This window comes from Dama dama, chromosome 12 (assembly GCF_033118175.1).
Source record: "Dama dama isolate Ldn47 chromosome 12, ASM3311817v1, whole genome shotgun sequence".
Classification (NCBI taxonomy): Eukaryota; Metazoa; Chordata; class Mammalia; order Artiodactyla; family Cervidae; genus Dama; species Dama dama.
Window position 1 is genome coordinate 93,265,092 of NC_083692.1, and position 23,852 is coordinate 93,288,943.

Genomic DNA, 23,852 nt, shown 5'->3' on the forward strand with positions numbered 1-23,852 from the left:
GAGCACTTGCGCCACCTGGGGAGCCTTTCAGCCCATTAGATAAGATTAAAAAAAAAAAACTCAGATAGGGTATAACAGCAGAGCATGGGAAAAGTCATAAAATTAGAGGTTGTGCATAAGAGTGGAAGTAACGGAGTTCCAAGGAAGGAGAAGGAGACAGAAACCCTTTGTGATAGAGCACCTGGCCTGGGACAGGCTCATAAATGTTCTGCAAATGCAGAGGAGGTGCTTTTATGGTGTGTGAGTTTCTGTGCTTTACAGATGAAGAGACAGGGGCTTGGCTAGGAAGAGTCAAGCAGATTATTTTTGGCTCCAAGGCTATGTTCCTTTAACCACATCATGTTAGTTCTCAGAAGAGATGACATTAGCTGGGGTGGGAGAAGCATGGAACTCATTCACAGAAGCATCCTCTTTGGCAAGGACGGCTTGGGCGCTCCAGAGCTATGCGAGGTGGAGATGGGTGACAGGCACTGTGTCCTTAGTGGTGAGACATGTGTGCTTATGAGCGGATACGCCAGAAAGAGCAGAGTGTGTCTGGATCCAGCTTGGCTGAAGCGCAAAAGACAAGGAGGACTGTAGCTAGAGCTAAGGGCTGAATTACGCTGATGGTAATTCAGATGAGAACAGAGGACAGTCGTTGGGAGGCGCATGATAAACCTAAGTACACTTTAGAACAATTAATCTGGGAGCACTGTATGCCCAGAGCCAATGCCAACCCTGTATCACTCTTGTGAGAATTGGACAAAAGAACCTTTCTGGGAAAACAGAGTCCCAAGGGCAGAAGCCATGGTAAATTGGTAGAGACCTTGTAAGAATTCAGCCAGGTGGCCCTGCCCAGCACCCGTGTACAATGAAGGAGTTGTAAGACCATAAGGGAGAGCTATAGTGTTTCTTAAAGTTGAAAACCTGCCAACTTGGGCTTCCAAGTACTTGGTTAAAAGCTAGCATGGAAACTGAAATGTTGAGGCTGTAGAAGACCACTTGGGACCAATGCAACAATCCATATCAGAACCAAAGGGGCTCAAGAAACTCCTGTTGGTATTGGGCCATCCAGGTGACCTGGAAAGTGCTAAAATTTGTGATTTTATTTTAAAATAAAAATTTTAAAGTATTTCATACAGAATATTTTCACTCTAAAGTTTATTCGTGTCCCCAGTTGAAAATCACAGGTATAAAAGTGGTTCTCAGATGGGGTGTGGGTCCCTTTCCTTAATGGGTTATTTGTAAATTGAGATAGAGGAAGAGAGGATTTTTAATAATCAAAGTGGGTGATTTGGAGGGAGGGGGTACTGTCATTTAGAGAGAGGTGGCAGGGATGCTCTGTGTCTTGAAAATGATCTCATCAACAAGTCCCGTTAGACCACTAGGCTTCATAAGGAAGTGACCAACCCTGCCTTCTCTAACACTGAGAAAGCAGAAAAGCCTAGTTAGAAAAGGATGAATGAGGACAGCAAAGACAGAGCAAGACCAATTTGGAGGTCATTTCAAAAGCAAAATGTCTAAATGAAGTGGTCCCTGGGAAGTGGAAACATTATGCAGAGGTACTATGCACACATACTGGCTACGGTCTGGGAAAAAAGTGAGCAGGCTGTTCATAGCTCAAGGGTGTCTCACAGAAGGCAGAGAAAAACTCAAGTTAACTGGAGGTTTCTAAGCTTGCAGGAGAGGAGGGTGCCATTAATATGAACAGTCGAGCTTGAAATAAATTACCTTGGAAATAGACTCTAAGGAGTTATAGAAACCAAGTCATCAAATTAAGTTGCATAAGAACATCAGTTTTTCCAAGATGACCAAAAACCAGGGAAGGCCCCTGTTCTACTAGGGCTTCCCTGGTGGCTGTCTACTACTTTGGGGCCATTCTCTACATAGACGAGTGGTCAAATACCATTTAGAAAAATCTAGCAAGTCTTTATTTCTCCTGTATGACTGTACTTCACTCAAGAGAATTATCTACTTCAGCAGTTCCAGAACCAGTCAAGTGCTTTTGTCAAGATCTATGCAGACATCTCCCCCTGGTGGTCACAAGCATCCAAGACGGACATTCACTCATTTTATCTTGGGCTTCCGTCTTAACCTCTAATTGGCCTCCCATCCAGAATGGCAGGGTTCACTCTGGTGACATCCGCCTCTGTATGAGTCTTCCTTTCCCTCTGTCCCTTTTGCTTAAGCAAAGGAAGCTGCTCGAAGAGAGTCCGAACCCTTGATCATCCATAACTGCTCACTTAAAAGTAAAATGAGGGCTTCCCTGGTGGCTCAGCTGGTAAAGAATCTGCCTGCATTGTGGGAGACCTGGCTTTGATCCCTGAGTCGGGATGATCCACAGGAGAAGGAAATGGCTATCCACTCCAGTATTCTTGCTTGGAGAATCCCATGGATGAAGGAGCCTGGCAGGCTACAGCCCATGGTGTTGCAAAGAGTCGGACATGACTGAGTGACTTCTCTTTCTTTCTAATTGGGCTCCTTATTCTGGCCCTTGGACTGCAGGGGGGTCAATCATAAAGGAAATCAGTCCTGGATATTCATTGGAAGGACTGATGCTGAAGCTGAAGCTCCAATCCTCTGGCCACCTGATGCAAAGAACTGACTCATTGGAAAAGACCCTGATGCTGGGAAAGACTGAAGGTAGGAAGAGAAGTGGACGACAGAGGATGAGATGGTTGGATGGCATCACCGACTCGATGGACATGAGTTTGAGTAAGTTGGTAAAGGACAGGGAAGCCTGGCATGCTGCACTCCACGGGGTCACAGAGAGTCGGGCACGACTGAGTGACTGAACTGACTGATGATTCTGGCCCTTAGTTTTCTCTCTATATCTGCTATAGTGTTTTTGATTCTATCAACTGTATTATCAAGTAGCTTATTTCAGGAACAAGAAATGAAAGACACTAAGTTGAGATCGTGACCCACTGTCACGAGCCACTGGGATCTCTGGAGTCCAGTGGTTTAACCATCAGAAGAATGAGGTTTGAAGCTCAACTGCCCAACTTTGGGTCCACAAATCCAGATTCAGTTTCCTCACCAGTAAACTAAGAAACCAATTATTAAGGCTGCTTCCAACTCTTCCACATTTTATTATTTTCTAAAGAAGCCCAAGGGAAGTTACACATTCAATATTTATTTTATTTAAGCCTATCAATTTTTGCTAACAATATAGACAGTAAGGAACTGCCACGGGATGCTCCTTCTTAGACTCTGTTCCTCTAAAAGGAAAACTGGGAAGAAGGATTCAAATATTTGAAGGACTCTTAGAACAAAGTAGACTAGCTTTTAAGAAAATGAGCACAGCAAAAAAAAAAAAAAAAAAGTAAGCATGGCTATATGGATTTCTTGAGGAAGGAATAAATCATTCATCTGTGAGGTCTGCCAAACACACACCTCTGCCCTGAAAGGAAGTGAAAACGTCACCTTACCGTTCCACACACGTCTCGTCCAGATTGTTAAAGCCTATTGTCGGGCTTCTAAGCTGATTCTGCACAGACACAAGATCGCTGCTCTCTAAGGCCTGGTTGAGTAAAGCTACAGCAGATAGCATTTCCACCGCAATCAAGAGCTCCTCATGGGCCAAGTAGTTCTGTTAGGAAACATATGGTAATATAAGCTCCCCACATTCACACACCGCATGTATGCGACGGGGCTTCAGAAGGTTCACTTCAAAGAGTACAGAAAAGTCAGAGATTGTGAGAACCCAGGACAAGGAGGGCTGCTTGGTCATCTGTTTTTCATTGGCTTTCAAGAATAGGTCAGCAGCTTCTGGATTTTCCTTAGATGCTTGTCTGGGGAACTGAGTTAATTACAATCCTTGGTTATGGCTCCATAAACATCTGCATGGCCACAGTCTATTCCTGCCTGCAGCTATGGCTGCCAACAGGCTTAGTCTTACCAATAATTAAGCCACCGGTTGGATAACATCGTTACTGTCTCTAAGTGCAAAGTAAGACATTAGTATAACTAATGACTTTCAGTTTGAACTAAGGGTAAGGAAAAGGGGAGAATTTTACCTAAAGATGATAACCCTGGAAAAGTAAATCAAAGTCATTAAGCAATATTGATTTTAATTTTTAAAAGTTAGTCTAAGTCACATTTTTATAAATGGGTAGAAATTTTACACATACTCTAGGGTCTAGATATTTGAAGAAATGTGATGCAAATCTTAATGAAAAGCAGGTAAGGATTAGGCTAATTTAAAAAATACATCTCAGGTTACAGAATGCCCCTTTCACCATTCTTTTCCTTTCAACCATTTTATACTGACTTGGCCCAGCTTCAAAAGGGTTATTTCTTTCATCCTATTGAAGGAACATAGAGGAAGCATGGAAATAAATTTTTTAAAACTCTGATATCTATCTTTACATTTAGGATATTGTATACCTCGTATGTATAATATTTATACCAAAATGCATTATAGCTTTCTGGTTCTCCACGGAAATTTCACAGTGAATTGATTTTAGATTAACAAAGACCAATTTTATGTTCCAAAGCAAATGGGAAGAAGGGTTTTTATAGAGAACATGTAAGTTTTATCCAAGGACCGTACATTAACTGTGAGTTTAACATAGAAGGAAGGTATCAAATTACAAGTAAAGAGCAGAATGAAATCATTTGATATTCACCACAAATACCTAAAGCGGTATACAGCCAAAAAGATGAGGACAAATAAAGTGCTAGAGTGTAAGTCGCTTTAGACCTCAGAGTTAGAGAAACGGGGACAATATTAACAAGAGAACCTATAGGCAGTTTAAAGAAATAACTTATTTTTCTTTTATTACAAAATATAGTTGACCACTGAGCAACACCAGAGTTAGGAGCGCTGAACCTCCACGCAGTCCAAAATCTCCATATAATTGTTGTTGTTTAGTCACTAAGCCGTGCCCAACTCTTTGTGACCCCGTGGACTGTAGCCCACCGGGCTCCTCTGCCCCCATGTAAGTTGTTCCTCCATATGCTCATCCTTCTGAACCCTAGTTTCTGCATCCTTGGATTCAACCAACTGTGTATCATATCGTACTATAGTATTTACTATTGAAAAAAATTCACATACAAGTGGTATGCACAGTTCATACTGTAATACCTATTTATAAAGCACTGTAAGTCTTAATAAGCAGGGATAAGAAAACAAACCCTACTACCCAAGGCCTTTCGTGACACACACTTTCGTTAATTTTTAACTCATGCAAACATTTACACAGACTTTGGTTTTTTAAACTATTTTCCTTTTCTGATTGTAAAAAACAAGATAATGCTATATATTTCAACCTCATTTTTTCCACTTAATAGTAGGGTGTGCAGCCTGTTACTAGTTGAACATATGATTTGTTTCCTTCTCTCAGTTCTACAGATAATACTGTGAAACATCCCTGTATATTTGTGAGTTGCCTGTTTACGCTTTATGCTTTCCTCCTCTTTGTTTTTTGGCAGAGCACTACTGTTTTTGATTTTAAGATCCAATATCCTTCCATGTTTTTTCAGAACTTTAACTTTTAAATGATTTTTTACACATAACCTTTCATATTGGAAATGTATTCTGTTATGTGTACTGAGGTAATGTTTTCTTTCCCAAATGGTTAAATGCTTCTACGGATTTCATTTCTTTTCCCATGTCTTTGAAATATTAGCTCCTTCATACATTAAGTTCTTGGCACTGCCTTTAGTATTTTTCACTCTGTTGCATTGCTTAGGTTAATCCTGTACTAGTACATATGCTCTTATTTACTGTAACCTTCTATGATTTTACTGCTTAACCCCATTAACATAGGAAGAGCAGACACTGACAAAAATCAAGGCCATGGTGCTAATGCTCTTGGTTGCAGATTTCTGGAAATCTAAATCAAGAAAGTTAGATATTAAAAAAAAAATTTCAGTCTGTTATTAAATTATACCAGGTTTTTAAAAAATCACACACGAAATAAGAACAACTAGTTTTCAATGTGTATTTGTGTAGAGCCCCGACTGCATTTCCTAACTATGCTCTCAGATTCTTTAAAGAGATGAAAGGCAGGAGTTAAAGAGGAAGGTGGTGTGGAATTGGTGAGGGAAGCCAATGAGACCAGCGACTGTACAAGTTGAAGACACTATACTCCCACTCATCTTTCCTCAACAGCCCTCCTCGTTGCTAGGACTCAGAATTAACATCTCTGTAACCGGGTCTCTTCTGACTTACCATGGCGTTCTGCTTCTGGAGGTTGAAAAGCTCATTCTGATACATCGCAGCAGCAAAGGGATAAACAACGGGCAGCTGGGCCTCTGGTTTCTGCAGTGCAAGCAGTGTGTTCTCAGGGTCACCCTCCCGAATAACTGCATTGATGTGGTCCACTGCAGCCAGCCCTGAGGGTCGGAGTAACACTTAGTCAGAACCTGTGCCCGTCCCACTGCGGCCTGAGCCCAGCAGCCCACACGCCCAAGGATTAGAGCCTAAGCAGTCACTTTCCATGAACTCTGAAAAGTTGCATTTGGATGGTAAGCAAAGCATTGGAAATGGTAGCTTGGAATTGGAAAACAGTCTAATCCTTGGAGCTAGTCCCTAAAAGAACCTTAGCATTGATAAAGCTGGAGTTATAAGGTCATTCCTGCCTAGCATGACTTCCCTGCAAAATTCTTCCTTTCAGGACCAGCATTGGAACCATTTCTCCCATGAAGTTCTCACAGGGCTTCAGTTCCTGAGAATTTCACACCTTGGGAATTGTTACAGTATTTAGGACTGGGCCATGTGTATCCCACCTGTATTGCTCTTTAACGCTCTTTGCGTGTTAGCTCTGCCTCCCCAAGGAGGTTAAAGACACGTGAAGACCAGAAGCAGGGCGTGCCCTAGGGCTCTATCTTCCCTCTGAAAGAGCACCGTGGGACCCCGAGGAGACACTCGGACACACCGCGGTTCGATCTAGAATGGTTATTAAGTCCCCAAATAGTCTCCCTTATCTCTTGTGTTTTGTAAAAGGTGGTTTTTTAGGGGAACATAATTTCAGATATGTTTTTAAAAATATTACAATCAAAACTCACATGAATATATAATTCTACATTGAAATGGTGGTCCCCATGTGTTAGTATGGTTCCAAGAACTCCCCTGGATGCCTGAAACCATGGATAGAACCGAACCCTGCAGGTATTTTTTTTTTAACCTATATATACACATCTGTGATAAAGTTTAATTTATAAGATAGGCATAGTAAGAGATGAACAATAATAACTAATAACATTCTTAGGACTTCCTTATTTTATACTGGTAGTGTGTACCTCTTAAACATCTTAACTATTTCTCCCATCGCATCCATCTCCCTTCTGGCAAAAATTAGCTTGTTCTCTGTGCCTATGACTCTGTTTCAGTTTTATTTATTGTTATTTTACAATTTTTTCTTGTTTCTTGAAATAGTTGTGTACTGCTATATGCTTCTCTCTTGGAGCTGCTTTTGCTATGACCCATAAGTTTTGGAAAGTTGGGTTTCCATTTTCATTCATCTCAAGCTATTTTTTGATTTCTACATTGACCCATTGGCTTTTCACTTAAAGAAAGGCACTTAATAGCTTCTCTTGGGCATCTCTGAATTGCCAGCATCACTACTCTCGGGCTTTGGGGCCACTGTTAAGTAAAACAAGGATGGCATGGACACAAGCATTATGACACTGACAGCCTGGTGGCCGAGATGGCCACTAAGTGACTCAGGGTGGGGCATCCTGGACAAGGCGACGGTCCACGTGCCAAGGGGGTGGCATGAGAGTTCACCATGCTACTTGGAATAGCGTGGAACTGAAAAGATAGGCGTTATTCCTGGAAATTTCCATTTAACATTTTCAGACTGCAATTGACAGCAGGGAACTGAAATTTCCATCAAGAAAACTGTGGATAAGTGGGGAGTGGGGGTGGGGGAGGACTACTGTATCATTTAACCCCCCCCCCCGCCAAAAAAAAAATCCCTCATCACAGAGATGCCTTGGTTTACACTACCTGATCCAGTCAGAAGCTCTGTGATGTCTCTATGAGTTATAACATTCAGATTATAAAGACCTGAATTTTAGTGACCACATGGAGGGTACTTGGAACAGTAAATTCAGTACAGTTTCAAGAAAACAGAAATGGAATTGCTGACCAAATGGAAGAATGAGTGATGAACTCTGCTACCAGGCAACAGAAACTGGACGGAACCAGTAGGGTTTTGCCTTAAAGAGAAGGTTTCAGGTTAGTAGAAATAACACAGACCCCTACATTTCTAGAGTTTTCAAGGATTAGTCTGTCTCCCTAACACATGATTAGACTATAGCTAAGATTATTCTAACCCTTTTTAACAGACAGGAATTTATCTTCTCCACCTATATTCGCAAGGAGCCAAGCTCAATAGCTTTTCTACTGAGATACCTCATTCAAGAACAGGAAATACTTACAACTAATGCAGTCTTTCGTGCCACACCCCAGAAAACTTACACTTAGAATAAGTTAGAATAATACCTTAAGGACCCAAACGCTTTTTTCTATTCTTAGAAATAGTATGATAAATGAAAGAATTCCAGAAAGGAAGGTCAGTGTTTGGCTGTCGTGTTTGATGCCCTGTGAAGGTTACCCAAGGCCTTTTGGTTGTGTCTCTACTTATCCTGAATAGAACTGTACTTCACCTTTGAAAACTCTATTATATACGTTTGGAAAGCTGGATGATAAAATATTACAAGAAAAAAATATATCCTTTAAAACACTCTTCATGAACCATTTCTTCTAAAAAATATATATAAACTAAGCTTAACCACTCTTTTACACTCTGCATTTAACAAAGTCTCAAGCCCTAATCCTAACAGAATATATGTAATGAATGGAAAGCATGTACCAAACTCCAAGTTAAATGACCACAGTCCAAACAAACCTGAAGCCTCTGAAAACAGACCTGGTACCACTACCATCAAAGCTGTCACTTTCTGCCATTACCATGGCTGCTACAAATGTACACACCTTAACATTTTAATGTAACAAGGCCAATGACTGGGAAAAAGCTTGCCAAGTAGTTACACTGACATATTTTAAAGCATACCATTGTCTCATTGTCATGTCACTGGCTAAAATATACTTTGGAGAACTTTTTCAAGACTAATACTGGATATTTCTGGTATTACTATAAATTTTCCAATGGAGAGAGATCAAAACCTTCAGAATAATCATGTTCCAAGCATTTAAAGCCATTAAACACTACAATGTCTTTCATAATTTTAGCTGGTTATGCATTAGTACAAATCATCTCATGCTTTTTACTTAAAAGTGGAAAAAAAGTATAGTCGATTTGGCATCAAATTTGTGGTCAGGAAACTGTGTCATTCAATCAAGTAATGAAACATTTATATAAGGTGTTATATTTAACATGAAAAAGAAATCTATTCTAGTGGTTATAAACATTTCAAAAATAAAGGATGGCACAGAGCTATGGAACCATTTCCCCACTAAGCTTATGAACCTCAGATGTCTTGCTGGCAATATTAGTTTCTTCCTATAATCCATTTCTGTCAAGCATAATGAAATTCTCAGCTTTCAAATAGAGCAGAAAGAGAAACTTGAAATTGTACTTCATGTATCATCACCAACATGTTCAAAATTTAATAAGAATAAAAATAGGAACACACACCTCAAAATGTCAAGGTGTTCCTTAAAAAAAGCAATCCTAGTGTTCTCAGTATTTGTAAGTGGAGGTAAATTCTCAAACCCACTCAGTTGTTACCTCCTAGACATATCTATCAATTTTCTCTGGGCCTCCTTGTTTGAAGCCTTTAATATATGTCTCTACCAGCAACTTAGAGGAAAACTCCTGAGTAATACCTATAGATGCGCATTTCCTTGAAAGTGCTAAGAGCCATAAAGAACATTCAAAGCTCATCTAGGAGGTTATCATGAGGGTTTAGGACTATTGGAATTAGTGGACACTCCAAGTTTAAACTTGGCAGAAGTTCACATGCCTTATTAAATGGACTAACTAGTCTTTGATGTATTCATTTTTGGGGTATATGTGGGTTATTTAGGTTGACCTTGGGGACATAAATGTCAAAGAGAATTCCTTACTGCTTCAGGTAAAAATAAATTTTACTAGAGAGACAAAAAAGACTAATAAAGAGACTAGTGTATCTAAACTTGCACACGCTTATTTGAATTACCCCAGTTTTCTGTTCTTTATAGTCACATAACTGAACTAGGTACCAAGGAGAAATGTCCTGTGTGACTCCATGGAGTCTCAGGGCCATGGGATTCGAACCTGCCACGATGTGATTTATAGGTCTGCCACATCTTATTCACTTGCACCAAAGCTACACAAGCACTAAGAGAACAATTCTTACACACTGCAGACTAATAATTCAGAAGTAATAAAAAGCAGAGGTGTCAACAACAGCTTTACAATTTCAATAAAATGTTATCATATGATCCTGGGCAAGGAATGACAATTGTTAACTCATAATCTTTACTAAAAGACCTTTAAGGTTAGCCCAATAAGGGATAGGTTCCAAAAATGACATACACTGTACCTGTGATGAAACAGGAAGGTACAGTCAAACTAGCTTCAAGGTGTTTTGAGATACTTTGCATGGACTGGGGACAAGATAGCCAGAAAAGCTCCATGGACAACTAGCAGATGATGCACCATAATTAGGAGCAACACTTTCAGTGGATCTGTCACCATATAAGGCACTTTTATAAGGATCTATGTTAAGAGTTTTGCTGAGATCCAGATAAGAAAAATTTGCATCTTATAGAAGTATCCATTTCCTTCATATGATCCATTACTCACTGTTGACTTTATTGATATTGCCTTGGATTTCTGCTTGTGTCAGCAATTCTTCATATGCATCTCTTTCTTCTTCTGAGATACAGTTATTCTGCAAAACAAAGGCTTCATTGGTTCTTGAGGTTAAATGTTTCCAAAATTTGATATTCAAAAGCAAAAACTTAAAGAGCACTAAAAACCATTTGCTAATATTCTTGTGAACTCAATACAAGCATTTAAGAGTGCCTGCCCTGTGCAAAGCACCAGGGTTGGCTATGCCAGCAGAGGTTACAAAAATGAACAACAGACCCAGTGACTCCTTGTAAAGGCCTAATTGTCTAACGTGGAAAACGTTAGTTTGGACCACTTGCTATTGCCATCTTTTGTAGATCAAAACCAGCTGAATATTGGCCATTTGATTCAGTCTAACAGAAAAATCAAGAACATAAATAACAAATATAGCCGAACAAAATATATTCTAGGGAAGTACCTGGGTGGAAAGAAAATTTTAAAGAGAGACAACAACTGAGGAGGGCCTGGAGGAAGAGGGGGTTTCCCTGGTGGCTCAGATGGTAAAGAATCTGCCTGCAGAGCAAGAGACCTGGGCCAGGAAGATCCCCTGGAGAAGGGAATGGCTGCCCATTCTGGTATTATTGCCTGGAGAATTCCATGGACAGCGGAGCCTGGTGGGCTACAGTCTAAGGGGTCAGATATGACTGAGTGACCTTCATCATCATCATGGAGGAAGAGAGCAATGTTCAAGGCAGAGGAGAGAAGGATGCAGACAACAGGATTTGATCACAACAGTGAGAAACCTTGGTGCGTCAGGGCTACAGTCGGAGTGTGTGTCCTGGGTTAGCCAGAAAGACGGGGAGGCGGGTTGGGTATGCTGGGACCTTTTGAGGCCAGCAGAAGGACCTGTGCTTGACTCAGTAGGCGGCAGGGAATCGTGGGAGGTTTCTGGTGGGATGACATCAGATCTGTAGATAAAGATCAATTTTGCAACCTGGAACTCGGGAGAGGGGTTGGCTTGGAAAATGATAGGAAGCCGGGGAACCCAAGGGGAAGAGCCCTGAGACAAGGTCAGGAGGGGCAGAGCCAAGACAGGAGTGGTGAAACGAGAAGGTGGGTGGATGGAGGTCAGCCCAGCAAGAAAAGGCAGCACAGGTAGTGACACAGAGGGCATAAAAGAGTTCTGAAACAGTGTGGGAGTCATTCCAAGGGAAGTCAGTACCAGGCATGTTCCTGAGAAGGGGAGGGTAGGGACGAGCATCTTCCTGATGGGATGGGGCAAAGGGATGAGGCTATCAAGCTGACAGCTTGCGTTCTTCAACAGGTAGATGAGCTCAGTGGAGGGAGTACAGAGAAAGGAGTGATTCAACGTCAGACGTTGAAGGCTCTCCACATTTAGGGAGAGGAACAAGCAGAGACATGAAGAGATGCAGAGGGGGTCCACAGCAGCAGAGAGGCCCAGAAAACGTGGGTGGGGGTGGTGAAGCAGGCAGTGTAAGGCCGGGGGGGCAGTGTGGGGCAAGTGTGCCCAATGCCATCCATCAAGAACAAGTGAAGATAAAGGGGCTACTTTGGGAATGGAGCTGACGCTGACATGGCAAGACTTTAAGGAGCGGAAAGCTGGTGTGGAAGTGGAATCTGAGTGCAAAGTTTTCCATAGGACAGGAGGCGGGAAATATAATGTGAGGGTCAGGAGCTGACTTTCCAAGGAGGGAAATCACTTCTTCAAATACGAGGAAAAACTATGGGGAAAATACAAGGAAAGTGAATTCAAAAGTGTCTCCTCTAACCTCACCACACCCAATGGTTAGCCTCTAGTAATAAATCTAACGGTGAGTCACCTAATACAAGATCTGCTGGTGATATTCAAAGAGGGAAGATCTTTAACTGCTCCTTCTACACCTTCTTGATAAGTTTTCAACATGATCTTTCATCCTTGCGACCTGTAATACTCATCAAAAAAGAAAACCTAATTTCCTTACAGAGGGCATGGTGTCATTTTACCTTTATACTCCACCCAAACCAATAGCCTCTAGCTAGAGAGACCACAGCCAGTGGACTTAAAAATATCCCTCGTAACATTAAAGCTTTTTCAAACTAGCAATGCATAACCATACTTATTACTATATTGACCACTCAGAATCTAACTGAATACCTTCAGCCTTGCATTTTCCTCTTTTCTTTTCTTGGCTTCCCAGAGCTCCTTCTGATATTCCTCTGCGAGATCATCATCCACTAAAGTCAAAACTGCATTTGGGTTTCTTAGAGTTATAATGGTCTGCTCAGCGATTCCTTTTGCAATAGCTTCATTAATGGCTATAACCGCAGCATGCACTACAAAGTAAAAAGAAGAATAGAACTTTATCAGCAAAAGACAACATGGACAGGTGTACTGACTGTGCATAACTTAAGCAGTTTTGCTTTCTTCCATGGGGTCCAAGAATTCAAACAACAGAACCTCAGACACATCACAGAACATCCCTGTGACAACCTCCCCACCTGCCCATTTATCTCGGGTCCTGTCTCAGCATCTGTTATATAATTCCTATTCATTTATTCAACATGCATTGAATGTGAATCAAACATTATGGCAACCACTGGGGGTTTGCAGGGTGACACTTGGAAAGTATCATGTTGGCTTCAAGAGATGACTGCAGTTTTAACTTGTGACATGGAAAGATTCCCAGCAGTGAGTACCCTGCCACTGAAATCTAAGGACAAAGAAAGCAGAGAGACGTTTGGGAGAATAAAGATATTTCTGGAACTTCTTAAATTGCATTGTACAAGTAGATGTCTAGAGTCCAAGGTCAATTTTTTGGTTATATTCTGATGTTATATCCTGATATTTGGTTATATTCTGATGCTCAAATCAATTACCTATAATACATATTATAAAAAAAATTAGGGTGCTTATAATATCTTCTAAATATTCTATTTCTTATAACCAAGATGAAGAATAGGTAAGTCTCATGTCATTGGCAAGTTTGAATCTTAAGCAGACTCACGTGCAGCTTCATCCACAGATAGTTCATTAGCCAGAATACCACCTATTTTGCTAAAAGCTGGCATTTGTATTCCATATTTCTCAAGCTCCTTTCTCATATTACTGATTTCCTCCTCTGAAAAAGAACAACAACCAAAAAGAAATCAATGAAAGCCACAGAGATGGAGGCAGGAACGAGCGTATTTGTGTTAAGAAATGTGTTCATCAAGAACATGGGGTCAGTTCTAAAAAAGAACCTTAGAAGCCTCAGCTTCTCATTTCACAAAGGTGAGCAAACAGAAACTTGGCAGAGTCTAAAGATAATAAGCAAGTTTTCTCCCCTGATCAATATAAAGGGAAAACGGAATCAATATCAAAATGAAAAAAAAAATTGCTACATTTTCTTAATAACCACACTGTAAAAGATTATCAAGAAAAAGAATAGTACCTGTGAAGTCTACTTTGCCCAACAAATCCTGGATCTGGGGTGCAATTCCTAGTTTGAACAGATATAAACTGAAAGAGAAACCATAGAACTATCAGAAACTTCATCATCACAAATCTTAGAGCTAGAAATTGCATAAGTCTTCAGGGTCTTTTTTATTTGAGAAACTCCTAAGAGATCCTCGCATCTAATCCAGGCACCTTACAGATGAGGCAACCATGTCCCAAGGTGAGGCAGGCCCTACTGGGACCAGGAGGGACCAGGACTAGAGGCCCAGTCACCGTCTGAAGACTGGTCTGAACTACACAGCACGTCCACAGGCAAGCTAACCTAATCATCCAATTATAGGGAGGCTAAGGGACACAACACAAAACAGCAAGTAACACACTGAATAAACACTTCTTTGGATACTACATGATTTTATTTTGCTTAAAGTATAGCTCAAATTATATGTTCCTTTCCATACCTATATATGTCTTCAAGTACCATATACCCCCTTGAAGACCTATTTGTTTTATACATTCTGAACCAATAAATAGAGCAATAAGACTACTGGTGGACGGAAAGATGTTAAAGACAAACCACGATGTGGATATATTACTATGACATGGATATATTTTAAAAAGTGGAAAATGCAGAGAACAGTGTACATATTTTTAAAAAGTTCAATAGGAAGCAATGATGGTCACAACTAACCTGCTTGTAATCTGACAAAAGAAGCTAGAGTCTGACATCTAAATTCTACCAAAGGATGAAAATATTTAGTTATGTGACTTCTCACCTCAAAAACATTGAGCCATAGTTTCTGAACTACATGTATTTTAACCTTCCCAGTCCCCAAGATCAACTCTACAACCCAACTAAAAATTCTTTATTCACTTAGTATCAGTTCTGATAGACTTATAACTTAGAAGATTTTAATTAGACATTAGAATTACAAATACCATATATGGGAAAATGAACTGAGAATGATTTTGATGGTTTGAAGTATTTCAAGACTCATTTCAAATGTTGATATGAGATATATCTGAGTTTATAAAGACAAAATTTCATTAAGAGTTTAAGATCAAGCCTTCTTAATGGAATGAAAACTCTTAAAATGCATGATTAATCAGTGTAAGCAGTATGCATTGATATTAAATTTTTCGATCTTTGTAAGAAATAATCACTTAGAAAAGCAATATGTGATCAAAGTTAAAAATTACTGATCCGTGGTTTCAAAAGAATACATAGAAAATCACCATTCAGAGTTAAACAGTAAATACTCTGATATAAATCATTTTAATATTGTTTCTGGAAATATCTATTCCATAAATTCACATGAAAAAAGTGAAAGCGTTAATTACTTGGTCGTGTCTGACTCTCTGTGACCCCATAGACTGTAGCCCACCAGGTTCCTCTGTCCATGGAATTCTCCAGGCAAGGATACTGGAGTGGGGAGCCATTCCCTTCTCCAGAGGATCTTTCCCACCCAGGAATCAAGCCTGGGTCTCCCACACTGCAGGCAGATTCTTTACCATCAGAGCCACCACACAGTATTCTATAGTATCAATGTACTATAATTTGCTTAACCAATTGCTGAGTATTTAGACCATCATTAATTATCCACTACGATAAATAATGCTGCAGTGAACCTACATACATAGGCACATCAGTCCATGGGGTCACAAAGGGTCGGACACTACTGAGCAACTGAACTGAACTGTGCATATATCTTACTCATCACATAAATCCCTACAAAGAAAATCATCAAATTGAAAGGATATATACATAAAACTTTTAATATATATTATCAAATTGTGTTCTTGAAAAGAGATTATACTCATTTATTCTCTGTGAGGAAAGAGTTAATGAAACTCCTCTCCCTTCTGCAATAGAAAGTGTCCTCCTTCAGTTCACGTTCAAGCTCTGTTCCCCCAGGCACCCAATAAATGTATACTGCCAACCATGTTACTAAGCATCATTGCTTAGGGGAAAAATAACCCTTGATTGGCAAGCTGCATCTTGACCAGAAGGCATCATAAATACCTAGGAGGCTCCACACAGTTTAGGTGTTCCTGAGTTCAGCGACTCTTGTAACTGGAACACTTCTTGCAGGAAACTGGGAAGCCATGCTATGGGGCTGCTATAATAGATATTGGCTCCTGGGGACTGAGGTGCTCAGCCAGGGAGCCTTCAGTAACTACCACTGTTGGTGTCATTCATAACTTCACACCCAAGTTACCACCTAGGGCACCAAAGAGAACAGGTTCTAAATGGCTGTGTGGACAACTACGTGGAGTGTTGAGAAGCCTCCTACTGCAGAGCAAACGCTTGATGCCGTCCTGCTGGCAGGCGGTATTTCCTTCTGAGCATCTGCCAGTCAACGTGGTCCTGAGTCTGAATGTTTAACTGAACTAAGACCCAGGTGTTGGGCATGGCCCCACTCTACTAGCAATCCATGAAAATGCCATTTTCTTTGTCCCCTTAAGAGCAGAGGTTCTATCCATGACAACCTCACCAATCTGATAGCCGAAAAATGTCATTAAAGTTTACATTTCCTTTTGTTCATTGTGAGGGTAAGCATTTTTCATACACATATTGGTCATTTCAATTTCTTCCAGGAAATGCATATTAATGAACTTCTGAATTTTAAAGGTTGTTTTCTGGGGGGATTTATCTTTCTTGGTTTTTTTTTCCCCCTTCTTTTCCCTCAAAACTACAAAGGACAAAAGACACTTTAAACATACGGTATTTTACTACTAAATTCCAATATATTTCTATCTTATTCACAAGGGAAAAACATATTAGACTCTGAACATCGTTCAATGTAAAATAGACATTATGTGTTCATAATTCAAAGCTAGAAAGACAGGATACATTCCTTAAATTCTAGGTCTTTAGAGATTACCAGGGATATAACAAGTTATTATAATTAAAACTAGGATATGCTGACATTTCCAAAACCATAATATTTTATGAACCAATTCTCAATTTATTACACAAGAAAAAATATTCCAGGTAAAAGGGACCTCATGTCACTTGGACCAAATAAAATGTCAACCTAGTCACACACTTCTGACTAGTAACAGAAACAACAAAATTCAACAGAATTAAACAGACAGGGGTGTAGTTACAAAAGAATTCTAGGAAAGTAAAATCAAGCCGTATTTGAAAAGATAAAAATAGATCCATAAATGATCAAAAAAATACCACTGTATGCATTCTTTCATGGTTCCTGATTTGTAGTTTTATCCCCTTTCACAACTAAATAAAAAAATACACCTGAACAAGTTGACCAAAAAAAAAAAGTATAAAAGTAATTCAATGGGAAAAACTTTGAAAATGTGACAGTAAAATTTAACTAGGAGTTTCCCATAAAATCTCTTCTAATAAATTTTATGCATAAAATAATTTCATACTTAATGTGTATATTTATGTATATTACATTAATATTCTGTTAGTTTTAACATACTTGAAATTTATATTCTTGCATCAAAGGCTAAGCTAATGAATATCAGTTATCCTTAGTATATTTCCACTTCTATCTCCCCTCCTATGTAATGTTGAGATAATCTGGAATTTTAGATGCATTTTTAAATTTTCAGATTATGCAATAAAAGTTTAGGTAAATAAATTGTATTAGTTTATTTCCTAATTTAACCTGTATCCAGTTTTCTTCTTTCTTAGTTTTATCTTTGGTTTTGCTATTTATAAGCCTATTTACTAAGTAGACAAAATGAACAACTTACTAAGTGCACGTATTTTACTATTTTCATTTGTTCCCTGGGTGTTGGTTCTGTGTGTTGAATGTAATTCCTCTTTCAGAGCTTTAGTTTCCTTCAAATGTCTGGCATTTCCTGATTTGGGGCTCATCTTGAGGTCTGAGACTTGCAACTGTTTGTCACTGTTGGCTGCAGGTCCCCATGCCCGAGGCTTCCCGGGTAGCTCTGTTTGTAAAGAAACTGCCTGCGGTGCAGGAGACCTGGGTTCGATTCCTGGGTCAGGAAGATCCCCTGGAGAAAGAAATGGCTACCCAGTCTGGTGTTCTTGCCTGGAGAATCCCATGGTCAGAGGAGCCTGGCGGGCTACAGTCCACGGGGCCACAAGAGTTGGACAGGACTTGGCAACTAAGCCACAAGCATCCCGTGACAGAGGCCAGCCTTAGGGAGACGGGAGAGGAACAAGGAGGCTGACACGCAGAGGGCGCTCACTGCCTTATCTTCTTAGATGGGGTTCCCTGTGTCTTCTTGGGTACTGGTGTGCTACCCTGCTATCAGCATCTCCACGTGTTGCCTTGGGGAAGGACTAGCAGGTTCAGCAGGTCTAACTAATCCAAATTATGCTGGCTGAGGGCTCTCCTCTTCCCATCTCTGCTCAGACCCAAACCTCACAGCCGCGCCAAGCTCTGCTGCACAACTCAATGGTTTCTGGGCTGTGGCCCTCGGTTTGGTTTTTCAGCCAATCCAGTCCTATCTGTCTGCCTTCTGTCATGAGCTACCTAATTTTCTGGTCAATGAATAGCACTCTTTCTTACTACAGATGATTAAAACAAACAGCAGCTTCCCCTGGTGGTAAAGAATCAAGCCTGCCAACGCAGGAGACACAGGTTCAATTCCTGAGCCGTGAAGATCCCACACGCTGTGAGGAACTAAGGCCACGCACCCCAAGTACTGGGCCTCTGCTCTAGAGCCCAGAAAGCAAAGTACCCGGCCCGATGCTGCAACTCCTGGCTTCCTCCGGCTCCAGGGTCTGTGCTCTGCCCCAGGAGAAGCCACCGCAGTGAGAAGCCTGTGAGCTGAAGCTAGAGCAGCTCGCCACAGCAGAGAAAAATCTATGCAGCAACAAGACCCAGCACAGAAAGAAATAAACAAATAACATTATATATTAGAGGAACTCCTACTACTTTAGTCATTTCACGTCAGTTTTGTAAGGAGACTAAGACAACCGTGACCGACGAGCTTGACATAACTGTTTTCACTGTATCTCCTTTGTGTTATCTGTCTGGTCATTCGTTTAATTACTCTCAACTGTCTGTCCCTATAAGGTACCCAGGCTTCCACAAAACACAGGTGTGTTGGTAATATGAGCTAAATTCATTACACTAAACAAAAGTGTTCATGTTTCCCTACGGTATTAAAGAAACTGGAAGACTTTCTGATTATACTTCTTACTTCTCCATTTCTGCTGTATAACATAAATCTCACAACAAGCAAACATCCCAGTTTAACTAAAAGTTACCACAAGATGGTGCTGAGAAGTCAGGTACCTTTTAGATAGAAAAATCTTTGAGTCAGATTTGCCTCAAATCAGATTTTCGTGTGCTAGTCAGGATCAGGTAGAAATCCCATTTGCATTTACATACTTTCACCAAAAGTATGTATTTTTTTAATGTTAAGGTGTATTTTTATTTGGTTTCAATTTTCAGCATTTATTTTATCTCTGAGGCTGAAGTTTAAACTATTAGTTTTGAAAAGATAACTTTTCACAGTGTGGGAATTTATATACTAAATCTCTGTGTGGGAGGTACGTCCAAGCAGATTAGTCAAAGGGGCAAATGTTTACTAGGAAAAGTACTTATTCTCGATTCCCATGCTGAAAAGAATCAGCAACAGCAGCCCACTCCTTTCCAAGCACTTCGATTCAAATGAGGGCATTGCCTGAAGTATGTAGGAAATCCAGTCTTAGTGTTTAAAAAACAAAAGTCTGTCCAATCACCAATTTCTTGGAGCTCTTCAAGGCTGAATTTATTAAGCACCTTCAGTGCCTAACAACCAATACAAATAGCTAGGAGCATTCTAAAGGAAGCTCAGGAACTAATGTCACTTTCCGCGTATAATAAAGCAGTTAGCATGAAACAGCCAGCATTTCATCACATCAAAAGGTACAGTACATTTGTGTTGCTAAGAAAAGGCCAGTAATAGAGGAGTTGTCCTACGGTAGCAAAAGCCTCATTGGCCCATGTGCTCCTATTTTGTACTAATAATATCAGCTCAAGTAAAGGAAGCAACAAAGAAAGCAAAAGAGAAAAAAAAAACTATCAGTTTTTTTCTACTACTTTGAATATATGTGTTAAGAGGTGCTACAGTAATAAAACGCAAACTTAAAAGGCAAAGGCTGAATTTATTTCAACTTTTCTGGATCACATCATGCACAGTTCATTTTATGTTGTAATATGGGAGGTGAATGTCTGTAAATCAAAGCCTCATGGCTGATTAGGAAGAAGAGGGAACTGGAGTCAGAAGCCCTGGATCCTGGCCCCAGCCTGGCCACATTTCAGTATGTGACTCTGACTCACGTAAACCAATCTTTCAATTCCCTCATTGGTGAAATAAAGAAACTGCACTCAACATCTCAAGGTCCTTCCAGTTCTGAAGTTTGGGGAAGCGTCCTTTTAAAAATATCCTAAATGTAACAGCTTAGAGACCTGTGCTGAAGTTCAAGTCTAATGCCACTGTTCTTTTCCTTTTCCTAGTAGGATGGAAATATTGGGCTCCCTTCTGAGGAAAATTGACTGGCTGCCTAAGTAACTGCAGGTTCTGGTGCCACCCAGCCTGGTTCTGAACCCCAACTCTGCCCTGTACTAGCTGCATGATCTTGGCCAGCTATAGTTTAAAATGAGACTAATAACTGTACAGAAAATGCATGTCATGAGGATTAACTGAGATTATACCTGTAACAGTACACTTGGAACAGTAGCCGGCATGTAATGAAGGGCTCAGTGGGCGTCGGTCTGCTTTTATTTTTACTCGTGTGTGTGTGTATGTGTGCATGCTGTGTCCTCAGGTGTCTCCAGCTCCTTGCGACCCTATTGATGTAGCCCACCAGGCTCCTCTGTCCATGGGATGTTCCAGGCAAGAAGAGTAGAGTGGGTATACTACTCCATGGGATCTTCCCAACCCAGGGACTGAACCCACATCTCCTGCATTGCAGGAAGATTCTGGACCGCTTGAGCTGCTTTGCTAACCAGGCTGCCTCTGAACCAGTTCCTCAGCTTTACCTACTAGAGGAGCCCTTCTTCACAAACCGCTCAGAGTACTTGGGACAGCTGGTCAACCAGAAGTGTGGCTGCCGCCACCATTTTCATAAATCCAAGCCCTGAACGTGGCATCTTCACTGCGTCTGAAGACATGACTGCTGGACAGCAACCACAGACTCTGCAGTGGGAACAGTCATCCTCACACAGAGGAGAGGCAGACATGCGTTTATCTTGCAAATAAACTTTATTTAGTAAGAAAAGCTGAATCCAGAAGCCTCATGTGTTAAGCCAGGGAAATCAAACACATGACAACTTTAAAGGGGATTCCTGGGTGGTGCAGTGGTAAAGAACCCACCTGCAGGAGACCCAGGTTTGATCCCTGGGTTGGGAGGATCCCCTGCAGGAGGGCCGGGCATCCCACTCCGGTATTCTTGCCTGGAGAATCCCACGGACAGAGGAGCCTGGTGGGCTACAGTCCATGGGGCCGAAAAGAGTTAGACACGACTGAGCACGTGTACACAATCAGGGAAAGACTGGAACATCTGCTTGTGGCCACAAAGCAAGGATATTTCAAAGAAATGTCAGGGACAGTGTTACAAGGACAAAGGAGTTGGCCAGAAAGAGCTCCCAGGACCAAACTGAAGCAATCTGGTCCATCAAAAAAGAAGACACTAATCTTGGTTAGTTAAAGGATGCTTGTTCCTTGGAAGAAAAGCTATGGTGAACCTAGACAGTGTATTAAAAAGCAGAGACACCACTGTGCCAACAAAGGTCCATATAGTCAAAGCTATGGTTTTTCCAGTAGTCCTGTAGCGAGGTAAGAGTTGGACCGTCAAGAAGGCTGAGCACTGAAGAATTGATGCTTTAGAACTGTGGTGCTGGAGAAGACTCTGGAGTTGGAGCAAACTACGGGAGATGGTGAAGGACATGGAAGCCAGGCATGCTGCAGTCGGTGGGGTCGCAAAGAGTCAGACATGACTGAGCAACTGAACAGCGACAACAAATCTTGTTTAGATCAGAGAAAGGCCTGGAGTTCAAAACGATGCTCAAAGGACTGTAGCCTTCGAGGCTCCTCAGTCCTTGGGATTTCCCAGGCAAGAATACTGGAGTTGATAGCCGTTTCCTTCTCCAGGGGATCTTCCTGCCCCAGGGATCGAACCCAGGCCTCCTGCATTGCAGGCAGATTCTTTACTGCCTGAGCCAACAGGGAAGTCCGGTATAAAGTGGACCAAAAGGAATTTGTAATGCAGAGATAAGACTCACATAATATTTATATGGATTTTAACAAGCTAGGAAGTGTTGTTAAAATACAGATGCTTTGCTTTTTCTTATGTCTGTCTATAGTGCATAAATATGTGCTTGTTTTTGTACTCTTTATACAACAGGAAAAAATACAGACCAGGAACTCTGAGAAAGACAAATAGTCGAGGAAACCAAGGGAATATCCCAAGATAAGAATAGACCGAGGGGCACAGAAGGTGACAAAAACAGCCTGGTGAAAAGAAGGTACAGGACTGACGGCTGCATCAATAGCCAAGCAGAGACAGGGTCCAGAAACAGGATCCGAGATGCTATCAGCCAAGTGGTCCCAAAGAGCATCAGGCAGAGTCCATCCCTCATCTCCTGGGGGAGAAACCTCTAGAATGCCCAACTGATTTCGAGAAAATATTCGAAGGGCATACATTAACCTTTAACAATGTTAACAGACCAGGCCAATACATCATGAAGACAGGACAATGGGTTATGGAGCACTGGCCAAGCGAGACATGAAAGCAAACCATTTCTGAGTGACAGAGGGTGGGGACTGGATGGGAAATAAAAACCTACCTGAAAGCCAAATAGTACAAGGTCTGGTTGATTTTGCAAATCAAGTTCAGCCTGATTCCTGGTGGCCAAGGTTGGACTCACCTTAGGAGAAGAACCCAAACTGATACCGTGTTCTAACCAGCAATGATTGGTCAGAAATCAGATCTGTAACCCGGTCCACTAAAGAGGTACTCTGTTTCTAGTGACCATGTGAACTCTGGATAGGTATCAAAGTTTTACAGCCTTAGAATGCATCAAAATCAGTGGCTAAATAACAAAACTACAAGTGAAACTTGCAGTGTGGATTTTTTAGAATAAGTTTAAGTGTAGTAAGTTTGTAATAATGTATCTGGGCATTTACTTGTGTTTTAAGGTATTTGAGATAGTCAAAAAAGCAGTCTACTAAATTTATTTATTTTAAAGGAATTCAACTGCATAACTAATGTTTAAACATTTAACAGTTGCTTAATATATTGAGCAATAAACAACAGGCAAAAAGCGTTCTCCATGGTTAGAAGGCCTCCAGACTGGGAAAAAAAAAAACTATCAGTCTCCTGTTAGCAAGGGTCTCATTCCGTGAGGTGGCTCCTTTTATTGCGCAGGCTTTAAATATTCCAAATAAAGCCACAAAGAAAACACGCAATAGTTACAAACAGTCATTGTCATCTGGTACTGAAATGTCAGTGCCTGGAGCAGAGAAAAGTTTGTGGCAGGGCCTAGCAAGGAAAACTGGCAACTTGTGCTCAAAAGACCCAAACTTGTCAGTGGCTTTCGGGCAAGAGTTGTAAAGACAATATTAGGGGAGAGGGACCTAGAAGGCAGGGTCACCTCTGACTGGTTGGTGGTGAGGTAATGGGGTGATGTTCTGGGAAGCTCAGCCTGCTAGTTCCAATCGGACTGAGGTCTACGCACAGTGCTCATGCTAAGCAT

The 23,852-nt window shown here is 41.0% G+C and overlaps 1 protein-coding gene across 1 annotated transcript in view; it reads right to left on the bottom strand.

Moving 5' to 3' along the window:
- The window catches only part of IQGAP2 (IQ motif containing GTPase activating protein 2), a 298,400-nt gene that overhangs the window by 102,846 nt on the left and 171,702 nt on the right, over positions 1-23,852 (bottom strand). Inside the window, exons 6-11 of the mRNA XM_061158141.1 lie at positions 14,162-14,229; positions 13,736-13,849; positions 12,886-13,064; positions 10,743-10,830; positions 6,158-6,321; positions 3,411-3,571 (exon numbers count right to left, since the gene is read on the bottom strand). Of these exons, the coding sequence (XP_061014124.1) occupies positions 3,411-3,571; positions 6,158-6,321; positions 10,743-10,830; positions 12,886-13,064; positions 13,736-13,849; positions 14,162-14,229 (774 nt within the window). The remainder of the gene's footprint in view (positions 1-3,410; positions 3,572-6,157; positions 6,322-10,742; positions 10,831-12,885; positions 13,065-13,735; positions 13,850-14,161; positions 14,230-23,852) is intronic.